Below are 17,581 nucleotides of genomic sequence, written 5' to 3'. Positions count from 1 at the left end.
AAAATATATAGAATACACAAAGCATTATCACCAGGGTTTGGAATAAATATCTGTAAATGTTCATATGATTTCGATTGCATTATATATAAAATAATCATTTTAAGGGTAAGAGTTTTACTCTAGAAAGAAATGAATATGACAACTCTGACGTTCCTTAAGAAAGAGATCCCAAATCATTCTGTAACCTATAGTAACTTCTACAGATGTAGTTCCAGACAGTGCAGATCAGCGATTATCAGCTGGTGGTAATTCTACCCACATGAGTGTTTCCTGATATCCGCAGACAGTTTGGCTTGCATCAGCTTGTAAGGAAAAGAAGTGCTACTGGCATTAAGTGGGTAGAAGCCAGGGAGGCTGGTAAGCACACAAAAGAGCAGTATGGCTCCCTTGAAACAAAGACTTATCAGGTGCAAAATGCTGGTGTTCAATCACCAGACGTTGAGAACTCTGAAGTGGAATGCAGAGCTGAAATTCAGCTGGGACAGTAACTAGATAATTGACAGTTGCTCTTTAACTTTCCCAATCTAAGTATAATCCATATATTCTGAATAATAATGATAATAATAATAAACCTTCCAAATTAAAAAGAACGGTCAGAGCAAGAAACTTGCAAAAGGTCTAGTGTGTATATGTGGTAGTGGATCTGAATAAAGAGAATTTGTCAATTAATAAAAAGTAAGTCACCTGTCATACTATCAAGTTTCCTTCATGGTACAAATAAATGCAAGCTCAAATGCTCTCATTTTGTAAAAGAGCTAATTTAATAGTCAATGTGTCCTCTTCTTGTCTCATTTCCATTAATAAAATGGCACAAAATTTAGAATTCCCTAGAATGACAAGGTCATGTATTGATTTGTTTTTATAAAGAAGTTCATATTGATGGAAATACTTCTTAAATTTTAAACCACTCAAGATTTACTCTTAATTTTTTACTGTTTTCAAGATATATCATAATAAAAATAATATTTACCAATATGGTAAATTTAAAAAAAAGACAGGATATGAAATAAATTCCTATTTCCTATAACTATGTATTTATTTGATATTTTAAAATAATAAATCCTAAAATTAAAAATAAAACTGATCATCAATTCAACAAACAAATCATTAGAGTATAACAATGATATACTTTTCTTTGTGAGCAATAACAACAAAAATTTAGAGAGAAAGAGTTTATATGCATGAAGGTAAAAGAGCTTCGAAACTGTTCACATTCTTACACATGATAAGGGTAAAAGTTTATAGTAATCAAAAGAGCTGTCAAGAACATATTACTCAGTTTGCTTGCATGAGACACAGGAAGTGCGAACTCAGTAATAGCACATGTGGGGGAGATTTGAGTTCTGCCACGGATGTGCTCACTTCCCAATTGACGGGCGAATCATCCCTCATCCCTCTCTGGTAGATGAAGACTACCTACCATATATGAACCTTGCATGTGTGTGTAACTGGTGACTAGTAGGTAAGCTTTGGAAGGTGGAAATCACATTGAAAACCAATCAGATTCCCACTTAGAAATATGTTTGTCATTAGACACTGTCCTTGTTCTGTGCAAATGATCTTGACACTAGGTACACCCTGAAAAGATAAATTTATAAATTTATATATCGATTGTATCACAATGCTCTGTTGATACTGTTTTAATTGATGAGAGCAGGGAACTTGACCCTGTAAATCATCATGTAAATACTGTGGTTAGGAATCATGGTTAAGTATCCCCCAGAAGAACTCATTCTATTCTACTCAAATAAGGATCCACAACGTTTACACTTGGGATCTGAAGGTTTCGGTATGATGCTCCAAGACTGTTTCTCCCTTACCTTTCTCCCCACCCAGCTCTTGTAATTGAAATATGTTTGGTCTATGATCTCTGCTTTAAGTCTTCTGCCATCTTTCTAATTTATGACTCCTTTACATTGTCCACCTTTGATCTGTACTATTTTTCATTACAGTTCTTTCTTGTATCATGCATTCTCAACTGATTCCTACTTTCTTTCAGTGGCAATTATTGTCCTTCCATTGATTAATGTGCCTTCTTTTCCTCGTAGCCTTAGTTTCTGTCTGTTTAACCTTGTCCTCCTCTATGGCTTTTCTATGTTTTATACGAAGAGTTTTCACACCTCATTGCATCATCCCTGTTATCTCCTGTTACTTACTTGTTTTTCTCTATCATGTGGGATCTTTATGTGTTTTTTAAATCAAAACCTACATAGCATAGAATTGTCCATGGAAACCATTTTAAATTTAGAGTTCAGCAGTGCTGAGTATATTCATGCAGCAGTCAAAAAGATGATCCGACATGTAAAATTCTGCAAATTTGAAGATTTATATCCACCAAACAACAGCTATGCCACATTTCCTATATGATTACATTTGCCTTTTCTGCTTGGAAATTGGCATTATTCCTGACCATTCTTCCAGGCCCCTCACTCTTGTTTTTATCAATTGAGAATCAGTTATCTCTGCAATGGAGAGCCCTAAAAGATGTTTAACTTGGAGGTTACAAAGCCTACAGTGCTAAGGCCTTTCTTTTAGAACATCTCCTTTTCGGAAGCTTATGGCAAGTCTATGAGAGCCTCGCTTCAACTGCTGCTGTCAGGAAGTTTGCAGTCACCTGGTAAGCAAATGATTGGGTACACCGTCAACACCTGCCTTGGGACTGACTGAGCAAAGTCCCCATTGCTTTGAGAGGGTGAAAATACAATAAGACCATGCACATCATGAAATAACGCAATTTTGATGTAACATACATTTACCCTAACCAGACCCCTGTCTTTGTTTTAAAGCAGTAAATGGATGTGATGAGAACAACCATTTCAGGATTATTTATGAAGCGAAATAAAAGACCATTCTTCAGCCTACTACACTTATTATTATTTCTTTTTCTGATAGGGTCAGTTGAATGGTAGGACAACTGATGACTGAAAAGCCGTCAATCACATGTCATATTTCTACTAAGCTTGAAAATTTTATTTCCTCATAGATGCAGTTAGTTTTTTTTAACAACTAAAAATGCAAGAAAAATAACTGAATTTTTATACTCTTTGAAATTGCTACAACATTTCAATCTTATTTGCATTAGGGAGATTTATCTAACATCCTAACTGCTCTGAAGGCAAAAATGATCACATACAGAATAAAATAGCACAGTCGAGAAAAGTTACACTTAGAGACTCTAATTTAAAAGCCTATACCCCGTTCATATGAAAATAACAAATTGTTCCAAATGCGTAGCATGACACAATTCAAAACATCCATAGTCGTAGTTGCTGCTAACACTACCTGGACAGAGGGCAGTGTTATTGCAAACCCTTGATTCTCTTAATGGGCCGCTGCAGTGTGTCCCGTAAGGTGATACACAAGTTCTGGTTCGCACCTGCGACCCTTGACCACAAGTAACTGAGCATGTGCTCCACTGGGACCACTCTTCCACACCAGATTCACCTGCATGCAAGACAACAAATAAACATGAAATACTGTCTTGATTATTCATCTTGTAATCATTGTCGCAAACTAACGGTGTGACATGCATGAATAATTTCAATGTAAATATATGACAGTATATACAAAAGTACAAAACATTTCATAGGAACATGAATGTAGAGGGATGTATACAATGCTGATACAAAACCTGCTTCTCATGAGCTTGTTAACAAAACCATTCTTTGCAAAGTCCATTGAACTATCAACACTGTGAATGAAGCAATCAATAGTTTTTGTTGAGGATAGTTGTTGATGTTTTCTTCAAGCCTATCTAGGGCCCTGTATTTGACGTCTTAAGGGGCAGAATGTATTTCTCTTCAGACTCTGAAGCTTTGGACGGGATGTTTTTGTCTGTTCTTGACTAGTTATTTATTGTAGCATGCCCTTCCAATTGCTAAAGACTCAGTGGACTTGAAAATGAGTGAGCAAGTTGATAATTTACTCCACATGGATTTCCTCCCCTTTCACCCTATGCTAGCTCTTAACTTTCTGGTAATCTGTAATATCCTTCTGCTCCCCTTTCACCCCTGACCTAAAGAAGTGACTTTTTAACTTCAGGTGAATGAAAGCTTCTCTATCATTTATATTAACTGAACATAGAACTAAAATTTATTCCAAAATCAGTTGTTATGAAGCCAGTTACTGCTGGCTTTCATAAAGGTTGTAGTGGTTGGCACAGCATTGAAACTATGCCTAGTTTTCTCATTATCTAAAACCAATGTATGAGGAGACAGGAAACATCAATTAAAAAAAAATCACTGGAGTAGACTTCTAATCCTATTCTGGCAGCATGACCAGAATGGATTTAAAAGCCTGACTTGAAATTTTGCCACTTATTTATATCAAACTCCCATCCAGTAATATCTGCAGTGTGTGTTTATGCTAAGCATGCATGGTGTTGTCAAAACTTTTTACAAGGGAGGGGTTTCTCAGAACTTTCTATCACTATTTATACAGGACAAGGAACAACATAGCTCCATATCATGTGTTCAGTACAGAATAACCATTTGGAATATAATTCCAAGGACAGAAATGTCAATCCATTTGTCTGTCTTGTTTTGGAGAGTTAATCAACGATTTAGGAGTATATTAAATGCTAATGAAGTAGCTGATTTACTAGCTGCTGCTGAATGAGTAAAGAATGTGTTTGCATCAGACAATCTTCAGTGAGAAATCTACTGTTAAGAGTTAGTCCACTGCTAGAAAACCTATTAGATGAAGATGTTGATTTAATATTCTGCTATAATCCACTTTCTTATTTTCACGAGGGCTCAGAACAACTAGTTTGCAGAGAAATACTATTCTATTCAAACTCTGTTAGCAGGATCATGAAGAAGGTGTTCTTATGCTCATCTATCATTATGCATGCAGAGGCATAGATAACAATTCATCGATAACTGGTTATCTATCAGAAGGCCACATGCTGGTAATTTGGATGTCAGCTCACATTAATTGGGATTTTCAATACTGAAACTGAAGTTTCAACTGGATGTACAATAATAGATCTCTCTTGATCACTTCAATATTTTAACCTTTACAAATTGATCTATGGCTAATTTTATAACTATCGAATTAGATGTCTGTGGTGGTTGAAGTTATATCTCATAATTTGCTTTATTACGTTGATTTATTATTTAACAAAACAAAAGCCATCATTTGGTGAGTCGGATGATAGGATGATGGTTAAAACTATCTATGCATATGTGTATGCATACATAAGCATACTTAATAATGAAAACATTAAGCTTAAAGTTAGGAAAAAGTAATGTATACTTAATGACATGCCAACCTGCTGGTGATGAGACTGAGTATAACTATTACGGCTCTATGTTATCAATTACAAGCCAGAAACGTAAAAATAATGTAAATTCTGGAAGCGAGATGACAAAGGTTATGAGGAAAAAAATAGTTCTACTTTTCCACAAACACAGTTTTTCTTTTTCTCTTGCATTGTAATGATAGACAATTTTAAAAATTAAACTTAGCCATAAATTCGTATCAAGGCCCAATTTAAAGTACAACCTCATACACGTATTTGGAAACCTGAGTTGGCTCTACGGCAATGATTCTGCATGACACTGAGCAAGAGAAGCAGTGGGCTGGGTCATGAGGCGTCAATCATAAATGCTTCCTTCCTCAGAGAAGCCTTCCTCAAAGCTCATTTTGCAGATGAAAATTTAAATAAAAATAAATGCATAAATAATAAATTTTATTTCAAATGTTGAATCAAAATTTGCCACTGAAATAATAGTCTAACCATCAGCTTGATCTTGTTGTATTAAGTGTTATTTCAAGTGACATTTTCACTGCAATTTTTATGCTACTTCCTTTTTTCCTAAGGTGTGAGGGTTATCTGGCAAAGCACATAGATGCATGCTAGAAATAGTTACTATGCTTTAAAAGAAAGATCTTTTGATGCACTGAAATAGTAAAGCATAAACTCAGCACCATTTTCAGTATATGTCTCTTTGGAGACAGCACAAACTCATCTGGTCACCATGCCAAGCATCGTGTCGACAGCTCTCTAGAAGTGAATATGCAGGCGCTTTATCCTAAAATGAATCATGAATGGAAACTGGAAAGCCTTGCAGTCAGCTGCATATTGACTCTGGGGGCCCTTGAAAAATTCATTTGTATTTTGAAATTCTATAATAATTTACCTAACTCGAAATCTACTTGTGAAAATCGAGTGCGATCAAGTGCAATAGAGAATTTAAAATTATTATCAAGATATTAATATAACATTTGCTAGCATGTTAAAACCATGAAACTAGAAGCACATTTAATGTAATGTTCCTATTTTAGATCACATCTCATGTATTCCTAATGCAGGCAGTTTCCCTTATGTAATAAATGGTTACTTTTCTAAACCTGTTTATAAACTAACTTTATGCCTATGATGCTGACTAGTAAGAACCATTAACATTTATCTTATTCTAGCTTATTGCCCTTAGCTTGGGTTTATCCCTTAAACAGACATATTTATATCTTATTTTATTTTCATTAACTATACATATATATACACTTATATATGTATACACACACACACACACACACATATATATATACACACAGATGTCTGTCTAACTTAGATTTTCATCCTACTTTACTGTATTTGTTAGGTTTTAGCTCCATGTATGTATGTGTATTATGTTCATACAGTTCCCAGAGTGGCCAGAAGAGAGTGTTGGATCCTCTAGAACTGGAGATAAAACCTGGTTGTGAAACACCATGGAGATTATGGGAACCTACCATGTGGCCACTGCAAGAGCAGTAAGTGTTCTTAACCACTGAGACATTTCTCCAGCCTTAAACTTTAATAGTAGCCTAATTAGTGTTCAGACTTGCCTCAGATACTAGCATTAGCACTAGTCCTCTAGTTATTCTGATAAAATAATGCTACCTCAGAAGAATGTTATTTAAAAGTGTTCACTCACCCTGACTCGGTCTAGAAAAGCTTTCGTAAGAATGAAAATATTTACTGATTGTATTGGTTTTTAAAGCCAGTTCACTTATTTGAGAAGAAATAAGGCATGATGGCTTTTGCTTTCTTTTTCCATGACAGATATAGCATATTATGGCATTTTACAATTTTATTACTTAGCTTCCCTCCATTGTATCATTTTTTGTTCTCATATTATAGTTAGTAAAATTTCACGACTGTGTATATGCAATATTATTACCTTGATTTGAAACAAGACAAGTTCTATAAATAAAACATTATTTTGTAAAATGTTATTGTGTGATAATTCTATTAATTAGTCTATGTTAACTTCAAAAGAAACAATATTTAAAAACTTCTCTAGTAATGCAAGTGCCTTGCTTTCAATTATTAATCTTAAAAATACTATAACGAATTTTCCTTTCTTAGTTCAGCATGTTAATTTAATATTAAAGTGCGTACAATACACATGTCTACATTTGTGTATTCAATGTTTGGTTTAAAATGAGTTCATGATCCTATTTCTTATAAATTCAAACATCAACCAATATTCCTAGAACTTTATTAAGGCATGGTCTTTCTGAGAAGATAAAAATATGTGTAAGTGTTTTTAACATTGGGCCCAGATTTATTTAATGAGTATGTCATCTACTTACCAAAGCACTTGTTAGTGAAAGAATATACATTGTGCAGAAAAACAATGACTGGAAAATCAGAAATAAATGTAAAAAATGTGATTACCAATTTCTAATTTTACAAATCAACATTTCATGACATTTAAGTTTGTCAAATGTTTTCCTTAAAAATTTAAATTGTCTTAATGTAAACAAGCATTATTAAATGGAATTAAAAAAAAACTTTGGATTAAATTGGATAATACTAAATGCACAAGCTAAAGCTACTAGATCTTGGATATTTAAACTTATGGTTCTCCATTTCATTCCCCTTGTTGACAAGTTTGAGGAATTAGCGTAAACCAATCTTGCTATGTCTTTCGTGTAAAAGAAGGACACATTTCTCAGACAGCAGATGTGTTCTCACAGGGAGATGGATGCCTACGGGACTGAGTGGTCAGTCCACGTTTTATCTCTCTATTGAGAGTAGAAATCCCCGAATCTCTGTTCACTGCTTCAATTATTTTGCTCCCGGTATCAGACAAAAGCACATTTCAGAATTTGGAAATTCACTTGAACAGAATACATTTTTGGACTTCAATAAGTAACTGGTTAAAATATAAATCTCCTCTTAAATAAAGTACACCAAAAGCAATCCTGTAAAAAAGTTCTCATTTCTGGGTCTGGCTATATCATATATTATTTTTAAAATTTAAACTGTGTGCTTATAGAATTAATTCTACATATCCTGTTATGAGAAGCTGAGCTTTAATTAATATATTAAAATATATCATTTATCTATTACCCAGACTCCAATTCTGTATTAATATTTGAATTTCTAAGCATTAAGCTAATGTACAGTGTTCTAAACAGATACTATCACAAAGAACACATGAACTGAAGGACACATTCGTTCTTTTGGAGAATTTCATTAAAATTCTCTGAATAGCATGTCACAGATCTGGTTATATAAGCATGATTTCATACTAATGCTAAAACAAACAAGAACCAGTGCATAAAATTTTGTAAAACCATAGATAAGCTTAGTTTTAAGTTTTGAAAAGGAGAAGCAATGAAAGGTTGGTCAGGTTTGCAACACTGCTTTAAAGATCTCCAACTGGGAGAGCCCCAGGCAATGTTGCTGGCCAGAACTCTAGAATTCTTACTCCAAGCAGCCAAATTATGGCCCACTGCAATTTCCCAAACTCTACAGACTATTAAAGAATAAATTCTGTGTGTATATATTCATGTATATCTATGAATTTCAAAAATTATGTCAAATAACGCACTTTTCAGTCACACTCAAATTTGTAGGAAGTTAAGAAATAATTTGATTGATGTAGGATTAAAGAATTTTATAAGCCAGAAAGTCAGTTTTGTTGATATTTAATTAGATGGTTAACTTTTTACTATTTATCTTCTGCAACAAATTTATTTCCAAATCATATATTAAATTATAAAAAGTCTAATTTCTATATCTTTTAGCAGCAAGCAATATTTAGAGATAAAATGACATATGGAAGCATATTTAATGTATCAAATTTGGTTACTTTGAATCTCATCAGCTTAGTCCTATTTAAATTATAGTTAATGAAAGCATCAAATCAAATAATTCTCAAAAAAGTAACTTTATTGCTTTCCTTTCAAAGTGTGATGAACCATTTTAGTGGCTAATTAACTTAAGGAATTAATAATACGTAAATCCTAAAGCATCCTATACCAAGAGCAAAGCAAGTATTACACATTATTTGTGTACTTTTCATTCATAGCTACTTTATTTATGGACTTTAACTGGTGACAAAAAAATAGCTCAAAAAAAAAATCAGCTCGAAAACTGACAAATGTGCAGCAAAGGATCATGGAAACATGCAGTGGTTTCAGTAAATTAACAACAACAAATAGAAAAATGTAACTAACGTATTACCAGTTTGTGCCATAAATTTAGCAGCATCAGCTTGTTCCTGAGGGACCCTTTTCTCATGGACAGATCGAGGTCGCTGACTTTTAATTGTGTGATCTCCCATCATTCCAAATTCTAAAGACAGAATAAAGGTATATGAAAGCCTGTGTGTAGACATTTCTCAAAAATTACATTCCTGACCCATGCAATATGTTCCTACACAGACCTAGAAGTTACTGATAAATCCACAGTTCTAACGTTTCTAGTCTGATCTGCTTGGAATATGTCCAAACTTTCTATACATCAGCTAGAAAATTTGCATCATGAACAGCTTTCAAGAAACAATCAAAACAGTCAATCAACGATACATCCGATAACAAGTCAACTCAAGTAACAGAATATATTGTACACTTCTCTGATAATGTTCTGAAGCCACATATCAGAAGAAAAAAATGCAACCACACTATTAATTGTTCTTCCTCAAAGAATTCTGACTGGGTGTCTGCTGCTTCTGGCTAAATGGTTGTCACCCCAACAAGGTTTCCAGCACCTTCAAAAGGAATGGACAGCTATGTACTCTAATTTTCGGAGAGAAATATTCAGAAAACGGATTGTTTTTATATTCACAGATGAGGTAGCCTTGGTTTGCCTCAAGGGGTAGCTTCAGAAGTTCTGAGTCTTCCTTGGCCTGAATCAATCAATTGAACACTTTCTCTAACCACATGTAAGGCTATGTGTTCTGAAATTTTTTTGTTCAAATGACAGCATCTAAGTTTTTGTTATTTAATTATTCTATAATAAATTACTAATAAAGTTAAAAATATTATCTGTTCCTAACAGACAATTAGAAAGAAAGTGTGAAGATGGAAATTATTCAATCAATAGATCAGCTACTGTGCAGTGCATTTACAAAACTTTGTGTGCTTAAATGGATTGTAGCCTCAGAACTCTGAGTTTGTGCTGTGCTCACTGAACTCTTACTGTGATACAGTGAAAGTCAAGTCTACCATGTAGAATGCTAGATGGCTCTAATTCCTAACACTCTGTTAGTAAAAGAAAATTCCTAGCAAAAATGACCTTCTCTTACATTAAAAATGTTACTGGTCTCTTGATACTTAAGAGTTAAAAGTTGAGGATGAAAATTTGACAAAAAGTTGTTTTACACTTCAGCTTTTTTTTCTCATCAATTTCTAAATATACTTCTCCTAAAATACAACTTATTTGCCTTGTATTTTGTAAGGGGCAATTCTACCAACTCTTGTCTTTTATGTAACAAAAAAGGTTTGTTGTTGTCTGTTCAATCAAAATCATCCAGTTATAACCCCAGGAAAATCAACTCTAAGAAATTCTTTCTAGATATTCCATTAAAGAATTTACATCCTGATATTTGAGAAGATATTGGAGAAGTCTAAATGTATGTCTTCTTTTGTCAGTTTGGATAATATTCAAGGATAGAAAATGGAAATATTTATAAAATATCAGTTTGCTAGAAAAAAATAAAATCACTATTTTTTCTATTCCTACCATCATTCCTTTATTCATTCATGTGTAAACTATGTGCTGTGTGAATCATTTCTCACTAAGCATAGAACTATCTAATTACCTTTAAATTTGCTCTTTAGAAAATTTTAACTATAGTTTTTCACTACTATATACTTAAAACTATTATGCAGTTGAAATGTCACTGTATCTTCAATAGCAAACAAATATTAGTGATAATTTATATTAACACTACACACCACCTTTCCCCTTAAAATTTTAATTCAACTTGCATGTTCTGCAAGTTTTTATCATTTCCCATATTTATATCAGAGTATATCTTTCCATAATACTGCTGGGGTCCTAATGCTCACACTAAGGTAGTTTTGGCATGAGAATGTAAAGAAAGAAAAAAAAATGTTTATCCCATATATATGACTTTTAAGTTACAAAGTAATAACAGAACCAATTTGATGGAAGACCATTCTTAATCTCAGTGGCAGCATGGTAATAACCTGTAATCTATCTTCTGGGGAAAAATATTGCAACATTAAGGAAAGTATGATCATGATGCTTAAGATTATGGGTATTGTTAATTCACTACTGGGGTAAGTTAAAAAGTATCACACTAAATTTCTAATAATTCCACAAACATAAGCAAAAGTCACATGCCGATTTTTAAAACTGAATTTAGACTATTATTTTATTTTCCTAGCCAAGTCATTTCTATATATCAAAAAATTACAATAAAAATAATACTTCAGTATCCAAATTTAGTGACCACCGATCATCCATATTTATTGATGAACAGTATATCCTAATGAATGTCAGTGCTGATGCTATATCCTTGGTTATAATATTTAAGAAAATATATCCTTCAAATATTTATAGATTTAATTACATCATACACAAACAAAAGTTTAAAGTGGAGTTGCTGATTATTGTGGCAATAAAATTTAACTAGCAAGTTTTTAAAGATGAGAATTGCATTTTTCTTTCTGTGGGGAGATCAAACCTAGCATCTTAATATACATTGGGCAAGTACTCAATCAATGTGCTATATCTGAAAACAAAATGACAATTAATATGTGGTCCTGTAATAGACAAATTACCTATAGTATATATAAGATACACCACTGATTTCCTTTCTTAGAAGGCAAATGAGAAGTATGGTGGCATGGAAACATATTCCAAGCCTATTAAGACTAAAGTATCAAATTGAAAATGAAATATGCTTCAATCTAACCAAGAGTGTTTTTATACAATATCTGCATTCCAAACTGTGAGAAAATATAAATCTTTTTCATCTAATTTTAACAAAAGGTAAGATTTATGACATATGTTCCATATAACATAAATAATGGGTTATTTTTGAAACATTTATGTTGCTTTTCATTTCCTTCATGATGGCATTATCTTCTAATGAAAATAAAGGCCAATTGGATCATTCAATTGTAGGAGACAAAACTATTTTACTAGTGTACTCTCATGTGGTCGATGTAGTTTGTAGTATTATGATTTCTGGATAATTTAAAGTCTTCATGAATGGTTGATTCCTAGTCATACAATCTGCATTGGCAAAGATAATATACTACATTAGTTACACAAGAAAAATAACCAAATAAAAAGATGCTCTGCATTGGTGAAAGCGATGGAAAGCAAGCTGTGAAATCAAATGAAAAAGTACAGCATAAGTGTGCGTATGGTGCATGGTGTATGGAAACAGCGAATTATTTCTTGTCTTCGCGTTGATGGCAATGATGAAGTGGTGAGCGAATAGCTGTTCATGTAGAAAGCCCAAGATGATTGAAGATGACTAGCAAGCTTTAAGGGTTTTCCCTCTGGCATTCACTGTGCTTCTTAATAAAAGCTGGCATTTCTGAAAGTTAGATGCATGAAAGAAAGGTTTTTGAAAGTCATCTTCTTTAAGTCTAGGCCTATGACTTGATTAAGCATGAGATCCTTAGGAAGAAAATGGACATTAGACTTTACTTTTGATCACCAGTTGCCAGTAACGGGAATTTTGTTTGGAAGTTGAGGAAGACACTAATATGGGACTTAATTTATCAAAAAGTTAAAGCACATCTACTCAATATTTTACTAATGGGTTTATTTTAAATATATGGACAAGCATTAATACTGTCATTTAATGTCATTTAATGTCAGACTAGCTTTAGAATTTACAGACTTCCCTATGCATTTCCATCGACATCAACTAACCCGTGAGAGGTCGCTATTGCTTTTCACAAAGACCCAAGACTAAGGCCCTGTTGATACACTGTTGGAACTGCACTACTGCCAGTGGAGGAGGAGCTATACCCTTGCTCAAAACTGTCTCCAAGGGAAGGTCTGCTCCTTCAGCAATGTCTGTAACAAAGACCCCCTTAATTTCAACCTCAGCAACAGCACCAGAAAGCGCTTTCATTTCAAAATACTATGGCATTTCCTTGGTCTCCTTGAAATACTGATTTGCCTAGAATCACACCAGATTTGTATTTTATCTACATAGAGATAAAATTTATATATTGTATAAATATACAAATATTTTTTTCTATCACATACAAACTTTTATTCTCTCTCTCTCTCTCTCTCTCTCTCTCTCTCTCTCTCTCTCTCTCGGATCTCATGTACCCCTAGCTGTCCTGGAACATGCTATATAACAAAGAATAAACTTGAACTTTACTACTGAACAACATATTCACCACCCATAACATAACTTTAAGTACCACAACTAGGAAACTTAAATGAGATTTTATTTATCAAAATTTAACAGGAGAGAATATCAAGTACATTGCAGTTGGCTAATGAAAAAGGTGCATCATTTGGTTGACATAAGATGGTGTAGATAAGCAAATTCTGTTAAGAAGCAACAACATATTCTATGAAGAAAGTTGATTAAAGTTAATGTATTCTAAGTTTACATTTTTGCTGGTATATAATTATTGAATTTGTCATTTATTTTCATATTAATTGGAATTACATGGCACAGTGATTTTGTACGTAAAGACATTCTTCTGAATAATAAAGTTGAAAAATACATAGCCACTAAAGAAAAACTAAAACTACCACTATTAGAATATTTTCTTTTACTTCTGCGGTTTCCTAATTTTTCTAAATTTTTAAATGTATGCAGACTTGAAATTTGCATATTCTCACTTCATAAGCATCTGCTAAGTACTTATATATCCAAATGTTTTATGAAAAGACAGGAGAAAGAGGCAATGATTGAAGTATTCACAATCAAAATTGTCTCTAAAAGTGGCATGCATTATCAAAAACTATAATTTTTCAATTATATACACTAGCTAGATGATCAAAAAACACCTTAACAATATTTACCATTGATTACAAAATAGTTTAGTTTTCTAAAGGACAGAATCAGTGACTACAAGACAACTTTCAAAGAACTCAAGAACGAAAGTTGCATAGTAAATTGATAAATTTTGAAAAACATGTAAATAAAATAGAAATGTTCTTAAAATGCTAGGAACCCAAGAAACTCATTAAATTTTAGTATGTCAATGGTTTGTTCTTGCTATACATTATTTTTATGCTTTATTACCAAATTTATATCACTGATTATAGGGATAAAGATGTTCTTTCTCACACTAGTGAAACAAAATTTTAATTGCAAAATACTCTGACATAAATTACTTTATTAGGTAGCTAACATACTTCTACACATGAATAAAGCATTAAATAATCAAGTATGTGTGACTAGCATGCTCACAGAAGAGTTTTACATGTTCTGGGGCATGTTTATTTCAATAAACTTTGATATTAATGTGATCTGACAAGATCTCAGAGAACCTGAAATATAAGCAAACTGAACTGTCCTTAGATATTTTTTTTTCTGCTTTTTCCAAGCTAGAACAGAGATTGGGTTCTTTCTGGCCCAGTTTCTGACATGTAGAGAGGTCCTGTATGAAGAGTTTTCAAAAGTGTCAACAAGAAAATGACAATGACAGGCAGAAATTTGTCCCGGAAGCTTCAGTGGAAACAAACCAGCAAGACAAGCACAAAAGTGAATGGGCCAGATGTTATCGGAGAAGCCAGATTTTCAACTTAGAGGATACTGGGACTTTGGTTAGAGGATACAGGAATTCGAAGAGTAGTTGATTTGTAGTCAGTCTGTATGAGTGTGTGTGTGTGTGTGTGTGTGTGTGTGTGTGTGTGTGTGTGTGTGTGTTTAAGTGTACCATGTGTCTGCATTGCCTGCAGAGTCCAGAGGAGGGTTTTGGATCCCAGGGGACTGCAGTTTCAGACAGTTGTAGCTGCTATGTAGGTTCTGGGAACCACGAGTTAACGCTCTGGGAGAGCAGTAAGTGTTTTGACCACTGAGTCATTACTCTAGCCAGTTATGGAAACTGGAAGCTATCACATGTTAAGGTTCTGGCAAAGAAAAAGTTAATGACTATTGATCATAAAGTTAAGAGGAGACATTCAAAGGTGTTCCTGGACATTAGAATGGAGGGGAAACCAGGTGAATAGAAACAAAAACATCTGTTGCTTTACTGGGAACTGACTGTGAAATTATGCTGCTACTAATAAAATGTAAAACATTTTAAGGAATTTAAGCAAAAGACAAAGATCCATGCCTTGAATTTCAGACTTTCCATATAAAGTCCATCATCTTTCAAGGCAATTTTTAGTTTGATGTTTTTCATAGGGCTTACCCTCATATGCAATACGGTAATACATATTTTTTTAAGAAATTGTAATAAAATTAATAGAGTTATTCTTCTATAATTTTAAATTATAGCTCATATTAAATGACACTTTTAAACTTGCCAAGTTATTTTTCATTTATTATTTAACAGCACCCAGAATAATTTGATTTAAAGCAATGTTACTGCATTTAGGCTTACTGGAAATTTTATAAGCTATTTTACAAAGATATTACATTATTTAAAGGAATTATTTAATGGAATGTTCAAAAAATAATTGAGATATTATTTCATAAAATATTGTGCCTTATTCTTACAATATTAATAAAATAAATGTTATCCAAATTTAATTATATACATGGTTGTTTAACCAAAAAGTAAATATATAAGCTTTAGGTAATAAATCAGATACATTCTTTTTTATCGAAAATATTCGTACCTAGAGTTGCCAAGTCTCAAAGTTTGCTTTTGTTTTCTGAAGGTGAGAGAGGGTGTTTTCCTTTTTCATTAATAATTTTTTTTCATTTATTTTATATACTGGCCACAGTTTCCCCTCCCTACCCCCCCACCCATCTCCCATCGACCCCTTTCCCATCTACTCTTCCTCAGTCTCCCATCCAAAAGGGGGCAGATCTCCTACTGGCATCAACAAAACTTGACACATCTGGTTGAGGCAGGATCAAGTTCCTCCGCACGGAGTCAAGTCTGGACAAGGCAACCAAACCAACGTGGGGAATATATTCCCAAGACAGCTCAAGTACCACGGGCAGGTCCTGAGCCTACTGCTAGAAGCACCACAAACAGACCAAGCTACGCAAGTGTTACACACGTGCAGAGGGACTAGGTCGGTCCCATGAAAGCTCCATAGCTGATGCTCAGAATCCATGAGCTCCCCAAGCTCAGGTCAGCTGTCCCTGTAGGTTTCCCCATTATGAATTTTTACTCTCATGACTCATAAAATTATTTTGCATGAGAGAGTGTTTTTATCTGTTATATGTGTGTACATATATGTGTGTGTGTGTGTGTATACATATACATGTACTTTACAGAAAACATGATATATATGTATTCATTTAACTTGCTGAATATATTGGTGAAGAGATGTATTTTTGGAGTATATAGAAATGATCAAGTAAGTGGTTCTGGCCACATCTCATTACTACCCTCATGTTTCTATCACTTACTGCAAAATAGTTATATATACACATGACATACATTTACTAAAATAGACACCAGGCCTGACTTTCTTAATGAAAAATACTCTGAAACATAGTGTCTTTGATTTCTAAAATAACCAGACACTAACTCGGTGTTTCCTTAACCTTGTAGGTTACTTTTCAGGGAGAAATAAAGATACGTGGTGAGCCACCTTTGCATTTTTCTAAGACATCAGATATTCTTACCTTTGCATTTTTCTAAGACATCAGATATTCTTACCATCAGTATACATGCAGTCAAGCTCACCTCCATAAATGAGTAGCATTGCTAGCGAATTCCAGGTTCTACGTGGCTGTGTAAGAATGCTGCACATTCCCAAAACAGCAGCTAACCTACCGAAAAAGTCAAGGCTACTTTCCCTGGCATGGTGACAAACAGTGTGGATGATGAGAAAAGGAAATGGGAAACTAGGAAATGCAGCTCATATTTGACAGTATCATGCCTGAACTTGGTGCAAATGCAAGTGCTGGCTAAACTGTCTCCAAATTCTCTTTATGTTCTAAAATTACACTTGTTCTGAATTCTCAGGGTGGAATTCAGTCTGTGAGTGACCACCTCAGCATACCTAGAGGCCTGGAAACTAGACCATGCCTGATTGAAGGTTATACAGATTTACAGAAATGCTTTTACATATGTGATTGTTTTTTAGTACATATAATATTATCTGGTTGTCTCAAAACATCATGTATCGCGTTTTCTTGATCCATTTCTAAGTAATGACGTAAGGTTTATCTTGTCTGCAAACCTCCAAACTTTCTAGTGCATATTGAAGTAAATA

At 33.7% G+C, this 17,581-nt stretch overlaps 1 protein-coding gene across 2 annotated transcripts in view; it reads right to left on the bottom strand.

Moving 5' to 3' along the window:
• The window catches only part of Adgrb3 (adhesion G protein-coupled receptor B3), a 729,546-nt gene that overhangs the window by 459,545 nt on the left and 252,420 nt on the right, over positions 1-17,581 (bottom strand). For both annotated transcript variants that reach the window (XM_041655382.1, XM_041655381.1), the window contains exons 3-4: positions 9,464-9,574; positions 3,283-3,444 (exon numbers count right to left, since the gene is read on the bottom strand). In XM_041655382.1, coding sequence (XP_041511316.1) covers positions 3,283-3,444; positions 9,464-9,574 — 273 coding nt within the window. The remainder of the gene's footprint in view (positions 1-3,282; positions 3,445-9,463; positions 9,575-17,581) is intronic.

The sequence above is a fragment of the Microtus oregoni genome, unplaced genomic scaffold (assembly GCF_018167655.1).
Source record: "Microtus oregoni isolate MIOR12 unplaced genomic scaffold, Mior012 000007F_ref0000211, whole genome shotgun sequence".
Classification (NCBI taxonomy): domain Eukaryota; kingdom Metazoa; phylum Chordata; class Mammalia; order Rodentia; family Cricetidae; genus Microtus; species Microtus oregoni.
This window is presented reverse-complemented; position numbering and strand designations above follow the sequence as displayed.